The sequence below is a fragment of the Prunus mume genome, linkage group LG4 (assembly GCF_029339155.1).
Source record: "Prunus mume cultivar Tortuosa linkage group LG4, ASM2933915v1, whole genome shotgun sequence".
Taxonomy (NCBI): domain Eukaryota; kingdom Viridiplantae; phylum Streptophyta; class Magnoliopsida; order Rosales; family Rosaceae; genus Prunus; species Prunus mume.
The window spans coordinates 23,079,487-23,103,350 of NC_142701.1; the positions used below are offsets into that span (position 1 = coordinate 23,079,487).

The 23,864-nt window shown below is 34.0% G+C and overlaps 1 protein-coding gene, 2 long non-coding RNA genes and 1 pseudogene across 4 annotated transcripts; 2 read left to right on the top strand and 2 right to left on the bottom strand.

Moving 5' to 3' along the window:
• Window positions 1-743: 743 nt before the first annotated feature.
• On the bottom strand, window positions 744-2,513 carry LOC103329369 (CST complex subunit TEN1-like; annotated as a pseudogene). The gene is made up of 4 exons (XR_016125902.1): window positions 2,245-2,513; window positions 1,967-2,140; window positions 1,138-1,293; window positions 744-1,017 (listed from the first exon to the last, which is right to left on the bottom strand). The product of XR_016125902.1 is annotated as a CST complex subunit TEN1-like (transcript).
• Window positions 2,514-11,786: 9,273 nt separating this feature from the next.
• Window positions 11,787-13,172, top strand: LOC148918219 (uncharacterized). Its single transcript, XM_089050513.1, has 2 exons — window positions 11,787-13,047; window positions 13,167-13,172. The coding sequence occupies exons 1-2, from the start codon at window positions 11,899-11,901 to the stop codon at window positions 13,170-13,172; spliced, it is 1,155 nt and encodes a 384-aa protein (XP_088906639.1). The 5' UTR covers window positions 11,787-11,898.
• A 2-nt stretch (window positions 13,173-13,174) lies between these two features.
• Window positions 13,175-13,591, top strand: LOC148918220 (uncharacterized). The gene is made up of 3 exons (XR_016125897.1): window positions 13,175-13,230; window positions 13,309-13,371; window positions 13,452-13,591. It is a non-coding gene; the product is annotated as an uncharacterized LOC148918220 (long non-coding RNA).
• An 864-nt stretch (window positions 13,592-14,455) lies between these two features.
• Window positions 14,456-15,450, bottom strand: LOC103335928 (uncharacterized). The gene is made up of 2 exons (XR_016126186.1): window positions 15,026-15,450; window positions 14,456-14,879 (listed from the first exon to the last, which is right to left on the bottom strand). It is a non-coding gene; the product is annotated as an uncharacterized LOC103335928 (long non-coding RNA).
• Between the last annotated feature and the right edge of the window lie 8,414 nt (window positions 15,451-23,864).

Here is a 23,864-nt window from a genome sequence, read left to right on the forward strand (position 1 = left end):
ACGTACCTTCATTAACTTGAACTAGTGATGAGGTTGACAAGATTAATCTTGTTTGTTACTTAAAACTGAGGCGAGCATATCTTTGAGTCTTTGACTTTGACTTGCTTTAGAGCCACAGATTTGTAGCATATCTCATTCGTACATTCTATTTTGCAAATCTATTATACCTCCATTTGACGACAGAGAGGAAGATCCTCAAGCACAAACATAAATATTTATCCATGTAGTAAAAAGTAAAAATAATTTGGTAACTGCAAGAGCACGAGCTTGGCATCTTCGGAGCTTGCTGGATCATTTTCAGGGCACCCAGACAAATAGAAAGTTAATGGGGCATTGGCATGCATGGAAATGGAAGTATGGGGTGGAGAAACCTTATTATTGGTCAAAGAGCAAAGGAGAGAGATCAGCCACCACCAATTATCAACACTCGTGTGGCATTTACTATTATTTGGAAATTGGAATAAGGGGAAGTCATGAGTTGGTCAACTAAAACATAGGGGATGGAAGATGAGAATATGATTTCTCTAAATAAGTGCTTACGTGTGAGAATGATAATGCAGTTTCAAAATTGTGTTTTCTGGTTTGGATGAATTGTCAATATATAGAGGTCTAACGCTTCTTCATCCAACAGTTACATTAAATGTTTAACACATTCGAATTTTAAATAATAATTTTATTTGAAAACGAATTTCTAATTATTAAAAAAGAAATTATTAATTAAATAAACAGATGAAGCCAAATAAATATATATCCCAAGGCCCATCTTTTGACAATTGTGAAGTCATCATTGGGCCATTGGCTTTGAGCTTTTTGCCATTACGATTTCAATTTGCATTGTTTGATGGGTTGGATGAAGAGGGTAATTTGGTCTTTAAATTGGCTTTAAAATTACAATATTTAAGTTGCTGGGTTCTTCAAATGATGACCCTGAAATTGCCTCAATAATTGGAGAGACTGATAATAGAGATTGAGATCAATGCCATCAACATTCCTATCCACACGTGCCTGCAAGGCTGCCTGAAAAAAGAGCAAGAACAATTGAGCTTATTGCTCTAACATAATTAACATAACATTCATGTGTTGTGATGAAGCCCAGCACTGAAAATCATCAGGTGGATGTAATTTGCCACTTATAACCTCATTATCGGGTTGAATAAGCGGCTCGCCGATGAACTGGTAGATGGATCCGACTCGAAAGCTAAGCTCCCTGAGGTGTTGGATGTTGATTTTTAAGCTGTCACTTCCATCAACACAATTGTGGCAATGGCTGTCTCTACAGAATACTCTTGTAACCTGAGAAAGAAACAAGACATACTACTGACTAAGCTTGTTAATGATATTGGGGAATAAACATGAGAAATGCAATTAAATTCAATGAAGTAATCATCCAGCCCTCTTGTGTAAGACAATCCACAATTATTTGAATCAGTTGACCTATTCCCAATTATTTTTTGTATTAGTAACATGTTTCCAATCATTACAATCACTCCATCCACATCATGCTACCAATGTGACTCAATGCCACCAACTGGAGATGCCACATTTGCCTCCAGAAGATCTTTTTGGCCAGTTCTGCATCCACTCCAACACTATTATACCATGAACATGATATTCACAATGAACCAAAACTAGACTAGAATCGTTTCAAGAAATACTGCGACAGAACCCGAAACGAAATGCTGAAATTATCACATCTCCAATGTCTGTATCAGCAATTCCACCTCTAGTTCATCTTTCTTTCTACCACTCGTCTCCATCAGTTTATGATACCAACACTGTCACCACCAAGACCAACAAAGCCAGCCTAAACTATAAACTACTTGTACCCTACTCAGCCAATCTACAAATATAGTTAAGAGAACCTTCCAAGTTAAAAACTTTCGTAACTGAAGAAGAAACACTCTGGATATTTGATATAATGCAATTGAATGAAACCACTAAAGCATTGAAAGGGCACGAGTCTTACTTTCCAGTTACTCTCAACGAAGGCCCTTGCTTGATATAAGAGGAAGATGGATGTAGGTCTTGCAATGAAACCAATGCCCCAGATTTTATTTCAGATGACGTCATCAGGTAAACTCTCACGAGTCACACCCTAAACCCTAGCATCCAAATCTCTCCTGGAATTTGAGGACTGCATCTGCATGCTATTAATTACCAAAAAGTACTAAAATGAATGTGTCTAGTGCAATCTCAGTCACACAAAGAGATTTATTACAATAAATTAGTGAGGCAGTTAAGGACCTGCCATTTGAACTAGGCCTGGGCTCACACGGTTTATCAATTTCTGAGACTGCAGGCCGGACCGAAGCTCTTGAAACCGATGTGGTCGGCGCGCCGATTCCTCGGTGTGGTTTGGTTCGGTGTTCGGCGAGACGGCGAAACGTCGAGATTTTTCCAGATCTGAGACAGAGAATCCTATAATGAAAAGAAACAACCTGGAGGTGAAGGGATCGAATCACCTTGGCTTCCTAATTGTTGCAATATATCACATGTTTAAGGGACCGGTTCGGTTCAGGTGATCGAGGGTTTGCAAAAAAAATAAAATGAAACGTGAACCTGATTGGGTAATCCGTTTTGTTCCGACTTTAACCGATTTTTAAGAAAGAGTTTATTTATTTATTTATTTAATTTTATAATCACAAATGGTCCATGAGGTTTGTCAAATCATCACCTTGGCCTTTTATGTGTTGTCCCCTTCTATTGAGGATTCTCAAATAATTTTATTTGAGGGACGCCCTTTAAGGTACCCTACAAATTTTTTCCCAATGATCCAAACCATCTATTTTTAAGATCTTCATTCATAGATCATCCTTACAAAAAATTAGACAAATCGGAAACCGTTTCGACATTCAATTGTGTCTTACAAAATCAATGAACACGATGCTTCAAAAAAGTACTAAAATTTCTATAACTCAAATGAGTGGTCAAATGATATCGGATTCAAGTAATTTTTTGTAGAGATGATCTTTGAATGAGTATGTACAAAATAGAAGGTTTGGATTAGTGAAATACAATCCGGAGTGGGGCATACAAGAGATGTCCCTCAAATAAGCTCATTTGAGGGATCCCTCAATGGAAGCTCTCTGTTTAATAACATTATTAGTCCCTTATGTTTTTTTTTTCCTGATATTATTGGTCTTTTATATTGCACCTCAACATCAATTTGGTCATGCCGTCAGATTCAGTCAAAATTTTTTGTTGGATTACTGACTTGGGCGCCACGTGGATTAAACAATGTTTAATTTTTTTTAAAAAAAAATATGAAAAACTGAAAGGAAAAAAAAGTTTAGAAAACAAAAAAAGATAATCTATAAGTAGGAGCTAGGGATGGGTCTGATCGGTGCATAATTACATATCATTTTCTACTATTTTAGCTTTTGATTTCGTTATGTTTTTAGCTAAACTTGTACTTTTAATCTCTTTTGTGTTTGTTTCAATGTATTAAGCTTTGGGACTCATTTAATGCATTTTGGAGTCAACTTAGCTAAAAAATGTGTCTACAGATTAGTCAACTTCATGGATTGGACTGTACATGCTCAGGAAGAACCATATGATAAGCCATACATCGTTGGCAAATTTTGGCATCTTAAGGTGGAATTTGGAAGTATCTGCGTTACTGTGCCAAAAATGACATTTGAAGACCTTTCCGATTTTTCCTTGAACTGGATTACATATGGTTAGAAAGATAAGACAAAAAGCTTTAATATCCATATTTTTCCAAAATTTTCAGAATGGAGGAACAAGCCCAGAACTACAAGCTGACTGCAATGCATTGTCATGCATGACATATGCATGAGCTAATTATTTTTGGTGGGGAAGTTAGGTAAAGTTGGTAAAGTGGGTGTTGTAGGTATAAGCAATACTCAATTCATATTTTTACTTCCCATAGGCCTATAAATAATGAGGTTCCCAAAGCTTACAAACACACACAAGGGGGGCAGCCCTCAAACACCTCTCTAGAGCTCCTCTCCCTTCTCTTCCTCAAATTCTCTTAGTTTCCTTTTTAGCTCTCAGTTGGGTTTGCACTAGGGCTTTCATTTCTATCGAATTTTTTTGGTTTATCTATGCGGCTATACAAGAACGATGATACGAATGTACTCTGCGAATTTATAGGACAAACTCAAAACATTTTTTAAAAATAATTCAAATAATTAATTAACTAATCGGGTTTAATTTAAATCACAGAGCCCAAGGCCCAAGGCCAACCTTTTGATTAATTAAGTGTATATATATATTAATTAACCATTGAACACATAATTCTCACATATTATTGAATAAAAATGATATATACTTGGGGAAAAAAAAAAGGTATAGCCGGCCGCCATACTCGTTTTCCCATTAATTGCTTTTTAAAAATTATAGCCGTGGCTGTACTCTTTTAAAAACCAGTGCTACTCGTTTGACGCGTGGTGCATAAGCGCTGGGCGGGTTTGTACAGGTACATATATAGTATAGCCGACCGGCTATACTACATTCTTTTTGAAATTTTTTAAGAAAGATATCGCCGTGTGGCTATACTCATTTTCCTACGTTTTTTTTCAAAACTAGTATTTGACACGTGGCACTTAGGCCCTGGGCCCGTCCCTTTTTATTTATTTAAATAGTATAGCCGTGCGGAAATACTTTTTAAAATGAAAATTTCATTTGGGAAATTTCATTTTTTACAAAATATTACAAAAAAATACATAATTAGTTTCTTAAGTTTGTTTTTTGGCCTATTCTTTAATTTAATATATGTAACTAAGTAATATGTTAGCCTTTTTTAATTACTTTAATTAGTAATTATATTTTAAACAACAATTAGAATAATGAAATTAAATATGGTGTTCGCTCCACTAGGACACAACTTTCTAAATCATAGTCCTAGCACAAAGGCTTTCATTTCTAGCGAAATGTTTTGGTTTATCTATGCGGCTACACAAGAATGATGATATGAATGTTCTCTGCGAATTTATAGGACAAACTCAAAACATTTTTTAAAAATAATTCAAATAATTAATTAACTAATCAGGTTTAATTTAAATCACAAAGCCCAAAAGCACCAAGGCCCAAGGCCAACCTTTTGATTAATTAAGTGTGCGTATATATATATATATTAATTAACCATTCAACACATAATTCTCACATATTATTGAATAAAAATGATATATACTGAAGAAAAAAAGTAGTATAGCCGGTCGGCTATACTCAGTTTTCCCCTTAATTGCTCTTAAAATAGTATAGCCATTCGCGGTACACTTAAAAAAAAAAAAAACCCAGTGCTACTCGTTTGACGTGTGACTCATAAGCGCTAGCCGAGTCTGTACACATACATATATAGTATCAGCTATACTAGATTCTTTTTGAAATGTTTTAAGAAATAGTATAGCCGTCCGGCTATACCCATTTTCCTACTTTTTTTTCAAAATTAGTATTTTACACGTGGCACCTAGGCCTTGGGCCCGTCCCTTTATATATATATATAAATAGTATAGCCATGTGGCGATACTTTTTAAAATAATTTAATTTCAAATAAAATATTAAAATATTAAAAAAATATAACATTAGTTTCTGAACTTTTGTTTTTTGGCCGACTTCTTTAATTTAATATATGTAATTAAGTAATACGTTAGCCTTTTTTAATTACTTTAATTAGTAATTATATTTTAAACAATAATTAGAATAATGAAATTTCTAAATCATAGTCCTAGCACTGGGGCTTTCATTTCTAGCGAAACGTTTTGGTTTATCTATGTGGCAATACAAGAATGATGATATGAATGCTCTCTGTGAATTTATAGGACAAACTCAAAATATTTTTTAAAGATAATTTAAATAATTAATTAACTAATCGGGTTTAATTTAAATCACAGAGCCCAAGAGCCCCAAGGCTTAAGGCCAACCTTTTGATTAATTAAGTGTATATATATATATTAATTAACCATTGAACACATAATTCTCACATATTATTGAATAAAAATGGCATATACAACCAAAAACAAAAATTGTATAGCCGGCCGGCTATACTCAGTTTTCCCCTTAATTCCTTTTAAAAATCGGACAGCCCTGCGGCTGCACTCTTTAAACAAAAAAAAAAACAGTGTTACTCGTTTGACGTGCGGCTATACTCATTCTCCTACATTTTTTTTTAAAAAATTTAGTATTCGACACGTGGCACCTAAGCCCTGCGCCAGTCCCTTTTTATACAGTATAGCCGTTCGGCTATACTCTTTAAAATGAAAATTTCATTTAGGAAATTTCATTTTTTAAAAAATATTTAAAAAAATATAAAATTGGTTTCTTAACTTTTGTTTTTTGGCCTACTTTTTTAATTTAATATATGTAATTAAGTAATATGTTAGCCTTTTTTAATTACTTTGATTAGTAATTATATTTTAAACAACAATTAGAATAATGAAATTAAATATGGAGTTTGCTCCACTATGATACAACTTTCTAAATCAAAGTCCTAGCACTAGGGCTTTCATTTCTAGCAAAAATTTTTGGTTTATCCATGCAGCTATACAAGAATGATGATATGAATGTTCTCTGCGAATTTATAGGACAAACTCAAAATGTTTTTTTTTATTTAAAGAATTCAAATAATTAATTAACTAATCGGGTTTAATTTAAATCACAAAGCCCAAGAGCCCCAAGGTCCAAGGCCAACTTTTTTATTAATTAAGTGTGTATATATATGTATATATATATATATATTAATTAACCATTGAACACATAATTCTCACATATTATTGAATAAAAATGACATATACTAAAACAAAAAATAGTATAGCCGGCCGGCTATACTCAGTTTTCCCCCTTAATTGCTTTTAAAAATACTATAGTCGTGCGGATGTACTCTTTATAAAATTAAAAAAAAACCAGTGTTACTCGTTTGACGCGTGGCGCATAAGCGCTGGACGGGTCTATACACATACATACATAGTATAGCCGCTGGGCTATACTAGATTCTTTATGAAATTTTTAAAGAAATCGTATATCTGTTCGGCTATACTGATTCTCCTACATTTTTAAAAAAAAAAAATTAGTATTTGACACGTGGCACCTAAGCCCTTGGCCAGTCCCTTTCGGCTATACTCTTTAAAATGAAAATTTCATTTAGGAAATTTCATTTTTAAAAAAAATATAAAATTGGTTTCTTAACTTTTATTTTTTGGCCTACTTTTTTAATTTAATATATGTAATTAAGTTATATGTTAGCCTTTTTTAATTACTTTAATTAGTAATTATATGTTAAACAACAATTACAATAATGAAATTAAATATGGTGTTTGCTCTACTAGGATACAATTTTCTAAATCAAAGTCCTAGCACTAAGGCTTTCATTTCTAGCAAAAAATTTTGGTTTATCTATGCGGCTATACAAGAATGATGATATGAATGTTCTCTGAGTATTTATAAGAAAAACTCAATTTTTTTTAAATAATACAAATAATTAATTAACTAATCAGGTTTAATTTAAATCAAAAAGCCCAAGAGCCCCAAGGTCGAAGGGCAACCTTTTGATTAATTAAGTGTGTATATATATATTAATTAACCATTGAACACATAATTCTCACATATTATTGAATAAAAATGACATATGCTAAAACCAAACAATAGTATAGCCGGGCTATACTCAGTTTTCCCCTTAAATGCTATTAAAAATACTATAGTCGTGTGGATGTACTTTAAAAAATAAAAATAAAAAGAAGAACCAGTGTTACTTGTTTGACGCATGGCGCATAAGCGCTAGCCGGGTCTGTGCACATACATATATAGTATAGCCGCTCGGCTATACTAGATTGTATCTGAATTTTTTTAAGAAATAGTATACTAGATTGTATCTGAATTTTTCATAATTAGTATTTGACACGTGACACCTAGGCCCTGGGCCCGTCCCTTTTTAAATATATAAATAGGATAGTCGTGCGACTATAACTTAAAATACCACATATTTCATATTTTTTTGTCAAAATACCACTCCTCCCCAAACTACCATCTATAAATACATCTTTATTGTAAACTAATTGCAGCCTTATCACTTTTTCAGAAATTGGGTTCTCTCTCAACTTTATTGGCTCTGTCTCTCTCTTCACTGTCTCTCTTTGTCGCTCAGCTCTCTTGCACAGCTTTCTTCGTCCTGTAACTATTTCTCTCTCCGACACAGTTGTCTTCCTCCCTCAGCCATCCAAGCTTAACTCTATGGTTCACATCCACGAGGTACTGTTCATCTTCCTTTTCTTAGAAATTTGGAATTTTTGTGAATTTGGTTTATGGTGTATGGATTTGAATGAAATTGGTTTAGGGGTTTCTTCCAAATTGGTTTAGGGTTTTAGGGTTTAGAAGTTGCTTTGAAATTGGTTTAGGGTTTATGGGTTTGTATGAAACTGGTTTAGGGGTTTCTCTAGAGTCTAGGGTTTGGAATTGATGAGATATCTGATCTGGGCTTTAGATTACCATAATTTGTTTTTCTTTACTGTGATTGTGATTTTAGGTAAGGATTGAGTGATGTGTTTTTATTTTGGGTCATCTGATATGGTTTTGAGATTGGTTTCATATCTATGATTTTGGTTAGTGTTAAAGTAAATAAATGGGTATTTCAAATGGCATAAAAAAAACTTCAAATGCGGGCCATGGATGATGTTCAAGGGGTTCTTACTTCTTTGCATTTCTTTGCACAAAATCATGAATTGATGAAAAAGAGTACAGAGCAGATGACACTATACTATTGGGCTGTGTGTGCATTTTCTTCATGATTTTCTTCAACAAATTGATTTGTGCTATTGATTTGTGTGTTAATTGGGTATTATAGGTATTGCTAAAAAATTATGGGTGAGGTTTCTTTCTAGGTTCAATTCAAATAAACAAGTGCATATGTGGTGCAACAGGGTCTTTAATTTTTGTAGATGTTTACTAGTCCTCTTATATGAAAATATAGGTTGTTTACTTTGTAAGATGGTGCAGAGTTTCAAATCTAAACGAAATCAATTCCATTCATATTTAAGGTTGGAATGTATATTTTTTTATTCACTAGGTAGATGTGTTCGATGGACTGGTATTACTGCATGACATGACAAACCTTGCAAATCCTCACTTTGATTGTCATCATATGATGGTTTTCTAGTACATAGTTCTTCGACAAGGCAGTGACTCTGCTACTCTCATTATGAAGTACTTTTTGCTCGTGATCTAGCCTGGTTACTTCTTCGTCATGTTTTGTATCTCAGAAGGAATTGTTTTAACATCACTCTGTTTTTGGGTGTCATTCGAGCATGGTTTGAATGGGTAATGAGGAGTCATGTTTTTGTAGCTTGTTGATACTACTCTGTGACTGATCATGTCATGGGTGCATGAATAGGGATAGAATTCAAGGCATGGAAGGAAAGAAATTTGAGGAAGGGGAGAGTTAGGGATTAATGTATTTCTTCTTCTTAAGGACCAAGGTGGCTAACGATGAATGAAGAAATTCTACCTCAGCCCATGAACCTATATGTTGTTTGGTCAATTTACCCATTAAATGCTTCTGTGATTGAAGAAATAGATTTGCCATCCTGGTTTCATTTAATTTCCAGCTCCTTTGTTTATTGCATATGTATCATGTAATTAATTATTCTTTTAGTTGCAAAGTTCTATTTGATGAGACATCCACTTGTTGCGACATCCACTTGTTATGCATTATTTGTCAATGAAGTATGGTACTATGGTGATAATGGCTGAAGAGGTTCATAATTTTATATATTGAAATGCAAGGCTTAGAATAGTGGATGTGGGATTTTATATTCTCAACAATTTGACTAATGTTTTAAGAATTTTGTTAATGTTGTTTTCTCTTTATTTATTCGTATAGCCAAGCGGCTATGCTCTTAAAAAAAAACCAGTGCTACTCGTTTGACGCGTGGCGCATAAGCGCTGGCCAGATCTATACTCATTTTCCTACATTTTTTTGGTTCAAAATTAGTATTTGACACATGGCACCTAAGCCCTGGGCCTGTCGTTATATATATATATATATATATATATATAAATAGTATAGCCGTGTGTCTATACATTTTAAAATGAAAATTTAATTTGGGAAATTTAATTTTAAAAAAATATTAAAAATATATAACATTAGTTTCTTAACTTTTGTTTTTTGGCCTACTTCTTTAATTTGATATAGGCTTAATTATGTACATGCCCCCTGTGCTTTTACGTTTTCTCAGATTACCACTGTGGTGGAAAACGTCTCAAAGTACCCCCAACGTATAAATAACCGTCTCAATTTACCCCATCCACAAATTTTTGACGGTCCGTTCTGAATAGTGGGCCCCACTTCGTTTTAACCTTGAAGCTGTTCGAATAAGGGTTTCTCAGTTTGTAACAAAGGGGAAATTGGGTTTAGGGTTCATTGGAGAAGAGGGTTGTTGTCAACATCTGAGGGTTCCTTCGATTTTGGGAGAAATTGGAGAAGAAATCATTCGTTGGCGTTAGACTTTAAGGCTAGAAGGTGCGAAGATAGTGGTGCTTAGAGAATCTGGAGGTTGTCAACCCATATGTAAGTGGACCCATTGTTACTCGATTTTCTTGATTTTGGCATGTGCATTGAACTGTTGTTAGGATTTTGTTTTTGTTTTTTGTATACTTTTTGACTCTGCTGGTTCTGGTGTGATCATTGTGTGGTCCTTGCATGTTCCTAGTGTGGTGTGTTGCTGGAAATTTTTTTGTTCTTTCATATATTTTTTTATTCTGTGCTGGCCCCAATATACCTTATGTGGTCCTTGGGTGTTCCTTGTATTATCCTTTGTGTGGTCCTTCTTTTCTCTTTGTGTGTTTTTTTCCATTTGTTAAGTGAATGTTCCTGTTACGCAGATAAAGATGCTGATGACGTTGTCACATTTAAGTTTTTCCATGGAGGTAAACTAGTGAAAAATAGAAAGGACAGTCAGTGGTCTTATTTAGGTGGTGAAGTCAGTTGGTTTGATTACTGTGAGGTTGACTATATGTCCATGTTAGAGCTATTTGGAATGGCTAAAGATTTGGGATATGGACGATGGGTATGATGTGAGTTTTTATGGTGAAGAGTTTGGAACTAGCAGACTCATTCAAATAATATCTGATAGTACACTTTTAGCTTGTATGAGCATGGTACCTAAAAGCAATAGCAGAGTCGTAGTTTTGTACTTGAAGGTAGTGAGCTTAACTTCAAGCCAAGTGGGGAATGATAGCAGTGATAAAGAATATTCTTGTTCTGAGAATGATGATAGCAGTGATCCAGACTTTGAAGACAGTGACTATGCACAGAGTGATGAAGAGATTGAATTATTGAAGAATGATGATAAGTGGTTTGAAGGTTATGTGGATCATAGTATTTTTGACAATGATCCTAATGCAGAGCAAAATGATGAGTCAGACAATGGAGAAGAGTCACCTACACTTACCTGCCCAAATAGTTCACAAAGTGAAGATGATGCAGTGGGTGAAGTAAGAAGGAAGAAGAAGAGGATGCCAAAAGGTGAAGATTTCAGACCTGAAATTGATATGGGAAACCCAAGTTTCAAAATAGGTTTAAGGTTTGCAACTGCCGAGTTATTTAGAAAAGCTGTGAGGATATACTCCATTAATTGTGGAAGGGAGTTGATTTTTATGCATAATGATCGTAACAAAATAAGAGCAGTATGTGAAGAGAGCTGTCCTTTTGTTATCTATGCTTCAAGTGTTAGTGGTAGCACTTACCTGCAGGTGAAAACCTTTAATCCTACACATGTTTGTAGCAAGGGGACTAAAAATATACATGCTACTGCTGGCTGGTTGGTTGAAAGATATTCTGGGCAGTTAAGGCTCAATCCAAATTGGACTGCTTCTTCTTTTGTAGAGCAAGTTCACCAAGACTATGGTTACAGACCATCTAGAGCAACTGTGTACAGAGCAAGAGCCATGGCAGTTGACATTGTAGAGGGGTCTTACAGCAAACAATATGAAGTCTTGTGGGAATATTGTCATGAGTTAAGAACCAGGAATGTGGGAAGTACAGTTATCATTAAATCTGAAATGGAAGGTGATAGGCCACGGTTTCAAAGAATTTACATCTGTCTTGCAGCCTGCAAGAAGGGGTTTTTAGATGGTTGCAGGCCTGTGGTTTGCTTGGATGGGTGTCATGTCAAAGGGCCTCACCCTGGGCAAGTGCTTTCTGCAATGGGAGTTGATGCAAACAACGGAATGTTTCCACTTGCCTATGCATATGTAGAGATTGAGAGCAATTCAACATGGCTGTGGTTTTTAGAATTATTGAGTGGTGATCTCAATATTACAAATAGCCATGGTTATGTATTTATGACTGACAAACAAAAAGGGTTAATAGATGCTGTGGATACTCTATTCCCTCAGGCAGAGCATAGACATTGTTTGAAACATCTATATGGGAACTTCTATTTGGAACATAGAGGTCTTGCCTTGAAACATCAAATGGAAGCAATTGCTAGAGCCACAACAGTGCCATGGTTTCATGCAGAGATGACAAAGATGTTGCAGTTGTCTAAACCTGCACATGATTGGCTCATGGAGAAAGATCCTAGGCATTGGAGTAGGGCATATTTCAAGAGTGATTCCAAGTGTGACATGCTTATGAACAATCTATGTGAGGCATTCAACCGTAGCATACTGGATGCCCGAGACAAGCCTATTCTGACTATGCTAGAAAGAATTCGGTTGTATATAATGTTGTTGATGGCGGGAAGAAGGGTTCTCTGTGAGAAATGGCATGGACAAGTTGGGCCAAGAATTAGAAAGATATTAGAGAAAAACAAAGCAAAAGCTCAGTGGTGCATTCCTAAGGCTGCTGGACAGAATCAGTTTGAAGTAATCCACCATAGTGGCCGCACCTTTGCTGTTGATTTGAATGGCCACTCTTGTTCATGCCATGCTTGGGATTTGAATGGAATACCATGTTTGCATGCATGTGCTGCAATAAGTTGGTTTCATGGGAATCCAGAGGACTTTTGTGATGCAGTGTACAAGAAAGAGGCTTATTTGAGAGCCTATCAACCAATGATTATGCCTATGACTAGCCAATATCAGTGGATGAAGGTTAATTTACCTCCATTACTCCCTCCGAAATACCACAAGCAGCCTGGTAGGCCTAAGAAGACAAGAAAACAATCTGTTGAAGAACCTAAACTTCCTTCTAATCCATATAAGCTTCCTAGGTATGACCTCCCTTTAAAGTGTGCCAATTGCGGTGGAGAAGGGCATAATCGAAGTAGTTGTAAGGTATGTGGTTTTTAGAATTATTGCTTTACATTTAAATGTATTTGATTTGGTTTCTGACTTGATGACTTTGGTTATTAGGAACCTAGAAATCCCAACATAAAGCCTACTAGGAAGAGGAACATTGCCAAGGACAAACTTGCAGTAAGTGCCACAGTTTCAACTATGTTTTCACTCATCAAAATTTTATATCATGGAAACTTCTAAGCCTCTATTTGTTTTAGGTAAGAAGGAGAGATGGTGGAGACCAAAGTGGCGGACAACAGAGTATGCAATTAAGGCAAAGGAAACAGTCAAGCACTTCCCAAGGGCCTTCTCAATCCCAGGCATCTCAAGTAGCTGCTGCTTCTCTATCCCAACCATCTGAAGCAGCTGATGCTTTTCAATCCCAACCATCTCAAACACCTGAACCTTCCAAATTATCTCGAGTACAACAACGTCGAAAGAGGATGAAAGATCAACAGAGGAGCCATTTTGTCAAAGATCCTTTTTTTCATCCTTGAATGTTGTGGAAGACTTTAATGGTTGTTGGTTGTTATGTTTGGAACCTGTTATGGTTGGACCTGTTTTGGAACCTAAGTATTTGATGTATGTTATGGTTTGAATATTTGATGTATGTTATGGTTGGACTTGTTTTGGAACTTGAATATTTAATGTATGTTATGGTTGGAACCAATTTTGGAACCTATTTTGGTTTGTGCATATTTCCTAAGGTTGTTATGGTTGGAATCTGTTTTGGAACCTGTTTTGGTTTGTGCATATTTCCTAAGGTTGTTATGGTTGGAATCTGTTTTGGAACCTGTTTTGGTTTGTGCATATATTCATAAGACTGTTATGGTTGGAACTTGTTTTGGTTTGTGTTCTGTTTTGGAACCTGTTCTGTTTTGGTTTGTGCTTATAATGACAGGTGCTTTTGCTAGTTTTGGGCCTTGCCTCTTGCTTTCCAGATTCCAGTAAACTTTGGCATGTTACCAAAAGCTACATATCCACCATAAACTTTGGCAAAGAAGGCAGGTCCTGCTTTTTTAGGGAAAACTGAATTTTGGTTATCTTCTTCTACATTCATCAAGAAATTACCATTCAATTTACCATTCATATCACATATCAAACTTAACTAGCTTTACATTACTTAACTAACTAGCATTACATTCATGTCACCATTTGTAACCTCTAAACAGCTTACCATTCATGTCACCATTTGTAACCCCTAAACAAATTACATATCCAGTAAACTTAACTAGCATTACATTACATTACACCAAATGACATTACATTACACTGCCAAAGTGTCTTACATTAGATTAGCATTTGTTCTCAAATTAAATTTGCCCATTAAACTACTGCCAAAGTGCTTAACTACTGCCAAAATGCTTAACTACTGCCAAAATGCCTTACATTACATTAACATCAGGTATCAAATTACAATGCCCAATGAACTACTGCCAAAGTGCCTAATTCATCTTCATGGCAAACACCACCAACCACGAAAGCAACATAGCAGCCCACAATATTTTTGACTTTGCTCGAATATTTGCATTTTCCTTCTCCACCCTATCAATCTTCCTCAGCAAACCAGGTATCAACGATTTTGAACGCTCACACATTTCTGCATCAAACCACTGAAAAAACCTACATCCTTTTTCTCCCCTTCCCTGTATCAACCAAGAACAATGACTGAAAATTTGGGTGGTAAAATGACTGAAAATTTCATCAATCACTGACAATTTCATCACTAACAACTCTATCAATTTGTGATGCCCAAAATAATGACTGAAAATTTTATCTTAAACATGCTTACCTTTGACTTTGGGCAGACTAGAAATCTTCGCCCTAGGTTTGAACTGGTCCAAGAAGTCTGCATCCGTGCTAACTTCCCACAATGACACCATTGGCCATGCCCTCCTTCTCCTTGCTTCTCTCCTGTTTCCATCATCCCAAATCTTCTACTCCACAATCTTCCAATTTCAAACTCCACCTCAGAGTTTTACAAAGAATTGATTTCTTCTCCAATTTCTCCCAAAATCGAAGGAACCCTCAGATTTTGACAACAACCCTCTTCTCCAATGAACCCTAAACCCAATTTCCCCTTTGTTACAAACTGAGAAACCCTTATTCGAACAGCTTAAAGGTTAAAACGAAGTGGGGCCCACTGTTCGTAACGGACCGTCAAAAAATTTGACGGATGGGGTAAATTGAGACGGTTATTTATACGTTGGGGGGTATTTTGAGACGTTTTCCACCACAGGTGGTAATCTGAGAAAAACGTAAAAGCACAGGGGGCATGTACATAATTAAGCCTTTGGTATATGTAATTAAGTAAGCTGTTAGCTTTTTTAAATTACTTTAATTAGTAATTATATTTTAAACAACAATTAGAATAATGAAATTAAATATGGCGTTTGCTCCACTAGGATACAACTTTCTAAATCAAAGTCCTAGCACTTGGGCTTTCATTTCTAGCGAAATGTTTTGGTTTATCTCTGCGGCTATAGAAGAATGAGGATATGAATGTTCTCTGCGAATATATGGGACAAACTCAAAATATTTTTTTAAAATAATTCATTAACTAATCGGGTTTAATTTAAATCACAAAGGCCAAGAGCCCCAAGAGCCCCAAGGCCCAAGGCCAACCGTTTGATTATTTAAGTGTGTGTATATATATATATATATATATATATTAATAAACCATTGAACACATAATTCTCACATATTATTGAATAAAAAGAATAGTATAGCCGGCCGGCTATACTCAGTTTTCCCCTTAATTGCTTTAAAAAATTGTATAGCCGTGCGGCTGTACGCTTAAAAAAAACACCGGTGCTACTCGTTTGACACGTGGCGCATAAGCGCTGGCCGGGTCTGTACACATGCATATATAGTATAGCCGCCCGGGTACACTAGATTCTTTTTGAAAATTTTGAAGAACTCGTATAGCCGTACGGCTATACTCATTTTCCTACATTTTTTTTTCAAAATTAGTATTTGACACGTGACACCTAGGCCCTAGGCCTGTCCCTTTTTAAAATTTAATTTAATTTAAAAAAATATAAAATTAGTTTCTTAACTTTTGTTTTTTGGCCTACTTCTTTAATTTAATATATGTAATTAAGTAATGTGTTTGCCTTTTTTTTAATTACTTTAATTAGTAATTATATTTTAAACAACAATTAGAATAATGAAATTAAATATAACGTTTGCTCCACTAGAATAATGAATCGGGTTTAATCTAAATCACAGAGCCCAAGAGCCCCAAGGCCCAAGGCCAACCTTTTTATTAATTAAGTGTGTGTCTATATATATATATTAATTAACCATTGAACACATAATTCTCACATGTTATTGAATAAAAGTGACATATACTAAAAAAAAAGAAAGAGTATAGCCGGCAGAGTTTAATTTAAATCACTGAGCCCGAAAGCCCCAAGGCCCAAGGCCAACCTTTTGATTAATTAAGTGTGTGTCTGTGTATATATATATATATATATAAATTAACCTTTGAACACATAATTCTCACATATTATTGAATAAAAATGACATATACTTAAAAAAAAAATATATATATATAAAATTTCATTTGGGAAATTTCATTTTTAAAAAAATATTAAAAAAATATAAAATTAGTTTCTTTACTTTTCTTTTTTGGCCTACTTCTTTAATTTAATATATGTAATTAAGTAATATGTTAGCCTTTTTTAATTACTTTAATTAGTAATTATATTTTAAACAACAATTAGAATAATAAAATTAAATATGGCGTTTGCTCCACTAGAATAATGAATCGGGTTTAATTTAAATCACGGAGCCCAAGAGCCCCAAGGCCCAAGGCCAACCTTTTTATTAATTAAGTGTGTGTCTATATATATATATATATTAATTAACCTTTGAACACATAATTATTACATATTACTGAATAAAAATGGCATATATTTATAAAAAAAAAAAAAAAAGTATGCTTTGAAAAATAGTATACTGCGGTACTGTCAAAAAAAAACCAGTGCGACTCGCTTAACGGCGTGGCGCATAAGCCTGGTGGTCTGTGCACATATAGTATAGCCGACCGGCTATACTAGATTCTTTTTGAAATGTTTTAAGAAATCTATAGCCGTGCGGCTATACTTACTTTCCTAAATTTTTTTCAAAATTAGTATTTGCCACGTGGCACCTGGGCCCGTCCCTTCTCATGTATGTAAATAGTATAGCCGTGCGGCTATACGTTTTAAAATGAAATTTTCATTTGGGAAATTTCATTTTAAAAAATATATTTAAAAAATATATAATTAGTTTCTTTACTTTTCGTTTTCGGCCTACTTCTTTAATTTAATATGTGTAATTAAGTAATATGCTAGCCTTTTTTAATTACTTTAATTAGTAATTATATTTTAGACAACAATTAGAATAATGAAATTAAATATGGCATTTGCTCCACTAGAATAATGAATCGGGTTTAATTTAAATCACAGATTCCAAGAGCCCCAAGGCCCAAGGCCAACCTTTTGATTAATTAGGTGTGTCTATATATATATATGTATGTATATATTAGTTAACCATTGAACACATAATTCTCACATATTATTGAATAAAAGTGAGATATACTATAAAAAAAAGAGTGTAGCCGGCCGGGTTTAATTTAAATCATAGAGCCCAAGAGCCCCAAGGCCCAAGGCCAACCTTTTGATTAATTAAGTGTGTGTCTCTGCATATATATATATATATATATATTAATTAACCTTTGAACACATAATTCTCACATATTATTGAATAAAAGTGACATATACTTAAAAAAAAACAAAAAGAGTATAGCCCGCCGAGTTTAATTTAAATCACAGAGCCCAAGAGCCCCAAGGCCCAAGGCCAACCTTTTGATTAATTAAGTGTGTGTCTCTGTATATATATATACAGTCCTCTTCTATTGAGAGATCCCTCAAATAATTTTATTTGATGGACGCCCTTTAGGGTACCCTACAATTTTTTTTCCCAATGATCAAAACCATCTATTTTTTAGGTCTTCATTCATAGATCATCCTTACAAAAATTTAGACAAATCGGAAACCGTTTCGACATCCAATTGTGTCTTGCAAAATCAATGAACACGGTGCTTCAAGAAAGTACTAAAATTTCAATAACTCAATTGAATGGTCAAATGATATCGGATTCAAATGATTTTTTATAGAGATTATCTTTGAATGAGTATCTATAAAATAGACGGTTTGGATTAGTGAAATACAATCTGGAGTGGGCTCTACAAAGGGTGTCCCTCAAATAAGCTTATTTGAGGGATCCCTCAATGAAAGCTATATATATATATATATAAATAAATTAACCTTTGAACACATAATTCTCACATATTATTGAATAAAAATGACATATACTTAAAAAAAATAAAATACTCATTTTTCCCTAATTGCTTTTAAAATAGTCTAGCCGTGCGGCTGTACTCTTTAAAAAAACCCAGTTCAGCTCGTTTGACGCGTGGCTCATAATTGCTGGCACACATACATATATAGTATAGCCGCCCGGCTATACTATATTCTTTTTGAAATTTTTTAAGAGATAGTAGAGCTGTGTGGCAATACTCATTTTCCTACAATTTTTTTTCAAAATTAGTATTTGACACGTGGCACCTAGGCTCTGGGCCCGTCCCTTTATATATATATATAGTATAGCCGTGTGGCTATACGTTTTAAAATGAAAATTTCATTTGGGAAATTTCATTTAAAAAAATAAAATAAAATGAGTTTCTTTACTTTTCTTTTTGGCCTACTTCTTTAATTTCATATATGTAATTAAGTAATATGCTAGCCTTTTTTAATTACTTTAATTAGTAATTATATTTTAAAGAACAATTAGAATAATGAAATTAAATATGGCGTTTGCTCCACTAGAATAATGAATCGGGTTTAATTTAAATCCCGGAGCCCAAGAGCCCCAAGGCCCAAGGCCAACCTTTTTATTAATTAAGTGTGTGTCTATATATATATATATATTAATTAACCTTTGAACACATAATTATCACATATTACTGAATAAAAATGGCATATATTTAAAAAAAAAAAAAAAAAAAGGGTATGCTTTGAAAAATAGTATAGCCGTGCGGCGGTACTGTTTAAAAAAAGCCAGTGCTACTCGTATAACGGCGTGGCGCATAAGCGCTGGCTGGGTCTGTGCACATATAGTATAGCCGACCGGCTATACTAGATTCTTTTTGAAATGTTTTAAGAAATCTATAGCCGTGCGGCTATACTCACTTTCCTAAATTTTTTTCAAAATTAGTATTTGCCACGTGGCACCTGGGCCCGTCCCTTCTTATGTATGTAAATAGTATAGCCGTGCGGCTATACGTTTGAAAATGAAATTTTCATTTGGGAAATTTCATTTTAAAAAATATATTTAAAAATATAAAATTAGTTTCTTTACTTTTCGTTTTCGGCCTACTTCTTTAATTTAATATATGTAATTAAGTAATATGCTAGCCTTTTTTAATTACTTTAATTAGTAATTATATTTTAGACAACAATTAGAATAATGAAATTAAATATGGCATTTGCTCCACTAGAATAATGAATCGGGTTTAATTTAAATCACAGATTCCAAGAGCCCCAAGGCCCAAGGCCAACCTTTCGATTAATTAAGTGTGTGTCTTTGTTTATATATATATATATATATATTAATTAACCTTTGAACACATAATTCTCACATATTATTGAATAAAAGTGAAATATACTAAAAAAAAAAAAAAGAGTGTAACCGGCCGGGTTTAATTTAAATCATAGAGCCCAAGAGCCCCAAGGCCCAAGGCCAACCTTTTGATTAATTAAGTGTGTATCTCTGCATATATATATATATATTAATTAACCTTTGAACACATAATTCTCACATATTATTGAATAAAAGTGACATATACTTAAAAAAAAACAAAAAGAGTATAGCCGGCCGAGTTTAATTTAAATCACAGAGCCCAAGAGCCCCAAGGCCCAAGGCCAACCTTTTGATTAATTAAGTGTGTGTCTCTGTATATTTATACACACTCCTCTTTTATTGAGAGATCCCTCAAATAATTTTATTTGATGGACGCTCTTTAGGGTACCCTACAATATTTTTTCCCAATCATCAAAACCATCTATTTTTTAGGTCTTCATTCCCAATGAAAGCTATATATGTATATATATATATAAATAAATTAACCTTTGAACACATAATTCTCACATATTATTGAATAAAAATGACATATACTTTAAAAAAAATAAAAATGTATAGCCGGCTGGCTATACTCATTTTTCCCTAATTGCTTTTAAAATAGTCTAGCCGTGCGGCTGTACTCGTAAAAAAAACCCACTTCGGCTCGTTTGACGCGTGGCTCATAATTGCGGGCGGTGTACACATACATATATAGTATAGCCGACCGGCTATACTATATTCTTTTCGAAATTTTTTAAGAGATAGTAGAGCCGTGTGGCAATACTCATTTTCCTACAAGTTTTTTTCAAAATTAGTATTTGACACGTGACACCTAGGCTCTGGGCCCGTCCCTTTATATATATATATATATATATATATATATATAGTATAGCCGTGCGGCTATACGTTTTAAAATGAAAATTTCATTTGGGAAATTTCATTTTAAAAAAAATAAAAAATAAATAAAAAATGTGTCTCTTTTCTTTTCTTTTTGGCCTACTTCTTTAATTTAATATATGTAATTGAGTAATATGTTAGCCTTTTTTAATTACTTTAATTAGTAATTATATGTTAAACAACAATTAGAATAATGAAATTAAATATGGCGTTTGCTCCACTAGAATAATGAATCGGGTTTAATTTAAATCACGGAGCCTAAGAGCCCCAAGGCCCAAGGCCAACTTTTTGATTAATTAAATATATATTAATTAACCATTTACCTAAATGTCATACCCACAAACCACTCAATTGGGCTACTTGCATGGCCAATCCAAACTACTCTATTTGCAAGAGTAATTCTTATAAAGACCTCCAAGGAACTCTAATGTTCCAATGTGGGACTAATTTTAACTCAAACATGTGAAATTGTTGATGAGAGTTCACCATACGAACTTGGTTTCTCTAATTGGGTATTGCGTTGAAGGTGATACTGGCACTTGTTTGTGGGTAAGTGGCCAATGGAAATTTGCAACACCATGTATTAGCTGCAGGCACAATTCTCTTATATATTAATATTAATATATTTTGGACTAAATTGTTGTAATGGTCTCTAAACTAGTACACCCGAGTTGTATTTTCGTGCATGACATCCAAACCATAGACCTAGACAAAACGTAGACAATCAGGAGAAATATATATTTCATCACTCATTAGTTATTAGTTAATCTATTGATCGTGAATAGGGAGATTTTGCACTCACCTATGTAGTGTATAATTAAGTGCTGTTGGACCAGTGTCATACCGCACGGCAAGTGCCAAGGTATCAGTCGGCATTTGTGTTCACCAGACAAACATGTATATATAGTTTCGCAGTGTGACATGAATGAGCTCTTTGATCGTTGTTGCTTCTAAGGCATTGCTTCTAGGGTTATTTGTAGCATTGGTCCCTCAACTATACTTGGAGTTACATTTTGGTAACTTAACTCCAAAAATAGTTACAGATGGACTAATGGCGCAACACAACACCTAATTGAGTGACATTTGTAACTTTTTTGAAGTTGAGTGACCAAAATGTAACTTTGAGTATAGTTGAGGGACCATTGCTACAAATAACCCTAGAAATTAAATGATATAATATTTATCTATAACACTAGTGCTAAAAATGGGTATGTAACTAATTATATCTAAAATCATTGTAAGCACATACGTATTGAATGCCACATAATGTGAAAAAAGAATCTCCTTACGTTACCTTTAAAAAAAAGATTTAGATGACTACATGTGAGTCAATTAACATTTTGTCTAACTTCGTTAGGAGCAAAGAATTCAACTTATATGAATGTGATATGACTTCAATACTGGTTGCGTTTGCATTTTTGTTCTAATTAATTAGTATGATTATTGCTTGCCACCAAATTTTATTAAATTATACCGTCTTTGGCTTACTTTTTCCAACTTGTCACCTTCTTGGTATTTTCCCTTCTGTTGCTTTTTGTGCTCCCTTCGCTTTAGATCCTCCTCTTTGTGATGCAGCCGAATAATAACAAAGGATAACTTCAAACAAACTTAACTCCGTCGATTCTAAAAATACCCGGATTATATATATATATATATTAACCTTTGAACACATAATTCTCACATATTATTGAATAAAAGTAACATATACTAAAAAAAAAAAAGAGTATAGCTGGCCAAGTTTAATTTAAATCACAGAGCCCAAGAGCCCCAAGGCCCAAGGCCAACCTTTTGATTAATTAAGTGTGTGTCTCTGTATATATATATATACATATATTTATATATATAAATTAACCTTTGAACACATAATTCTCACATATTATTGAATAAAAATGACATATACTTTTTTTTTTTTTTTAAAAACCGTATAGCCGGCTGGCTATACTCATTTTTCCGTAATTGCTTTTAAAATAGTATAGCCGTGCGGCTGTACGCTTAAAAAAAATACAAATGTATAAATAAACCCAATCGTAGACATGTATTTATAAAAAGATCCAAGCACTATTTAAACATAGAAACACACCCAAAATCAACCCCAAAGTCAACTTTTTGAGTGTGTTTATAAATGGGTTTTGAGTGTGTGTAATGATAGGTTTTGTGTGTGTTTATATGTTTAAATAGTGCTTGAGTTTTTTTATAATTTCAACCCCCATTTTGGGTGGTAGTGAAACTCCCTAAAAAAAACCCAGTTCAACTCGTTTGACGCGTGGCTCATAATTGCTGGCGGATCTGTACACATACATATATAGTATAGCCGCCCGGCTATACTAGATTCTTTTTGAAATTTTTTAAGATATAGTAGAGCCGTACGGCAATACTCATTTTCCTACAATTTTGTTTCAAAATTAGTATTTGACACGTGGCACCTAGGCTCTGGGCCCGTCCCTATATATATATAGTATAGCCGTGCGGCTATACCTTTTAAAATGAAAATTTCATTTGGGAAATTTCATTTTTTAAAAAAATTAAAAAAATATAAAATGAGTTTCTTTACTTTTCTTTTTTGGCCTACTTCTTTAATTTAATATATGTAATTGAGTAATATGTTAGCCTTTTTTAATTACTTTAATTAGTAATTATATTTTAAACAACAATTAGAATAATGAAATTAAATATGGCGTTTGCTCCACTAGAATAATGAATCAGGTTTAATTTAAATCACGGAGCCTAAGAGCCCCAAGGCCCAAGGCCAACTTTTTGATTAATTAAATATATATTAATTAACCATTTACCTAAAGGTCATACCCACAAACCACTCAATTGGGCTACTTGCATGGCCAATCCAAACTACTCTATTTGCAAGAGTAAGTCTTATAAAGACCTCCAAGGAACTCTAATGTTCCAATGTGGGACCTATTTTAACTCAAACATGTGAAATTGTTGATGAGAGTTCACCATACGAACTTGGTTTCTCTAATTGGGTATTGCGTTGAAGGTGATACTGGCACTTGTTTGTGGGTAAGTGGCCAATGGAAATTTGCAACACCATATATTAGCTGCAGGTACAA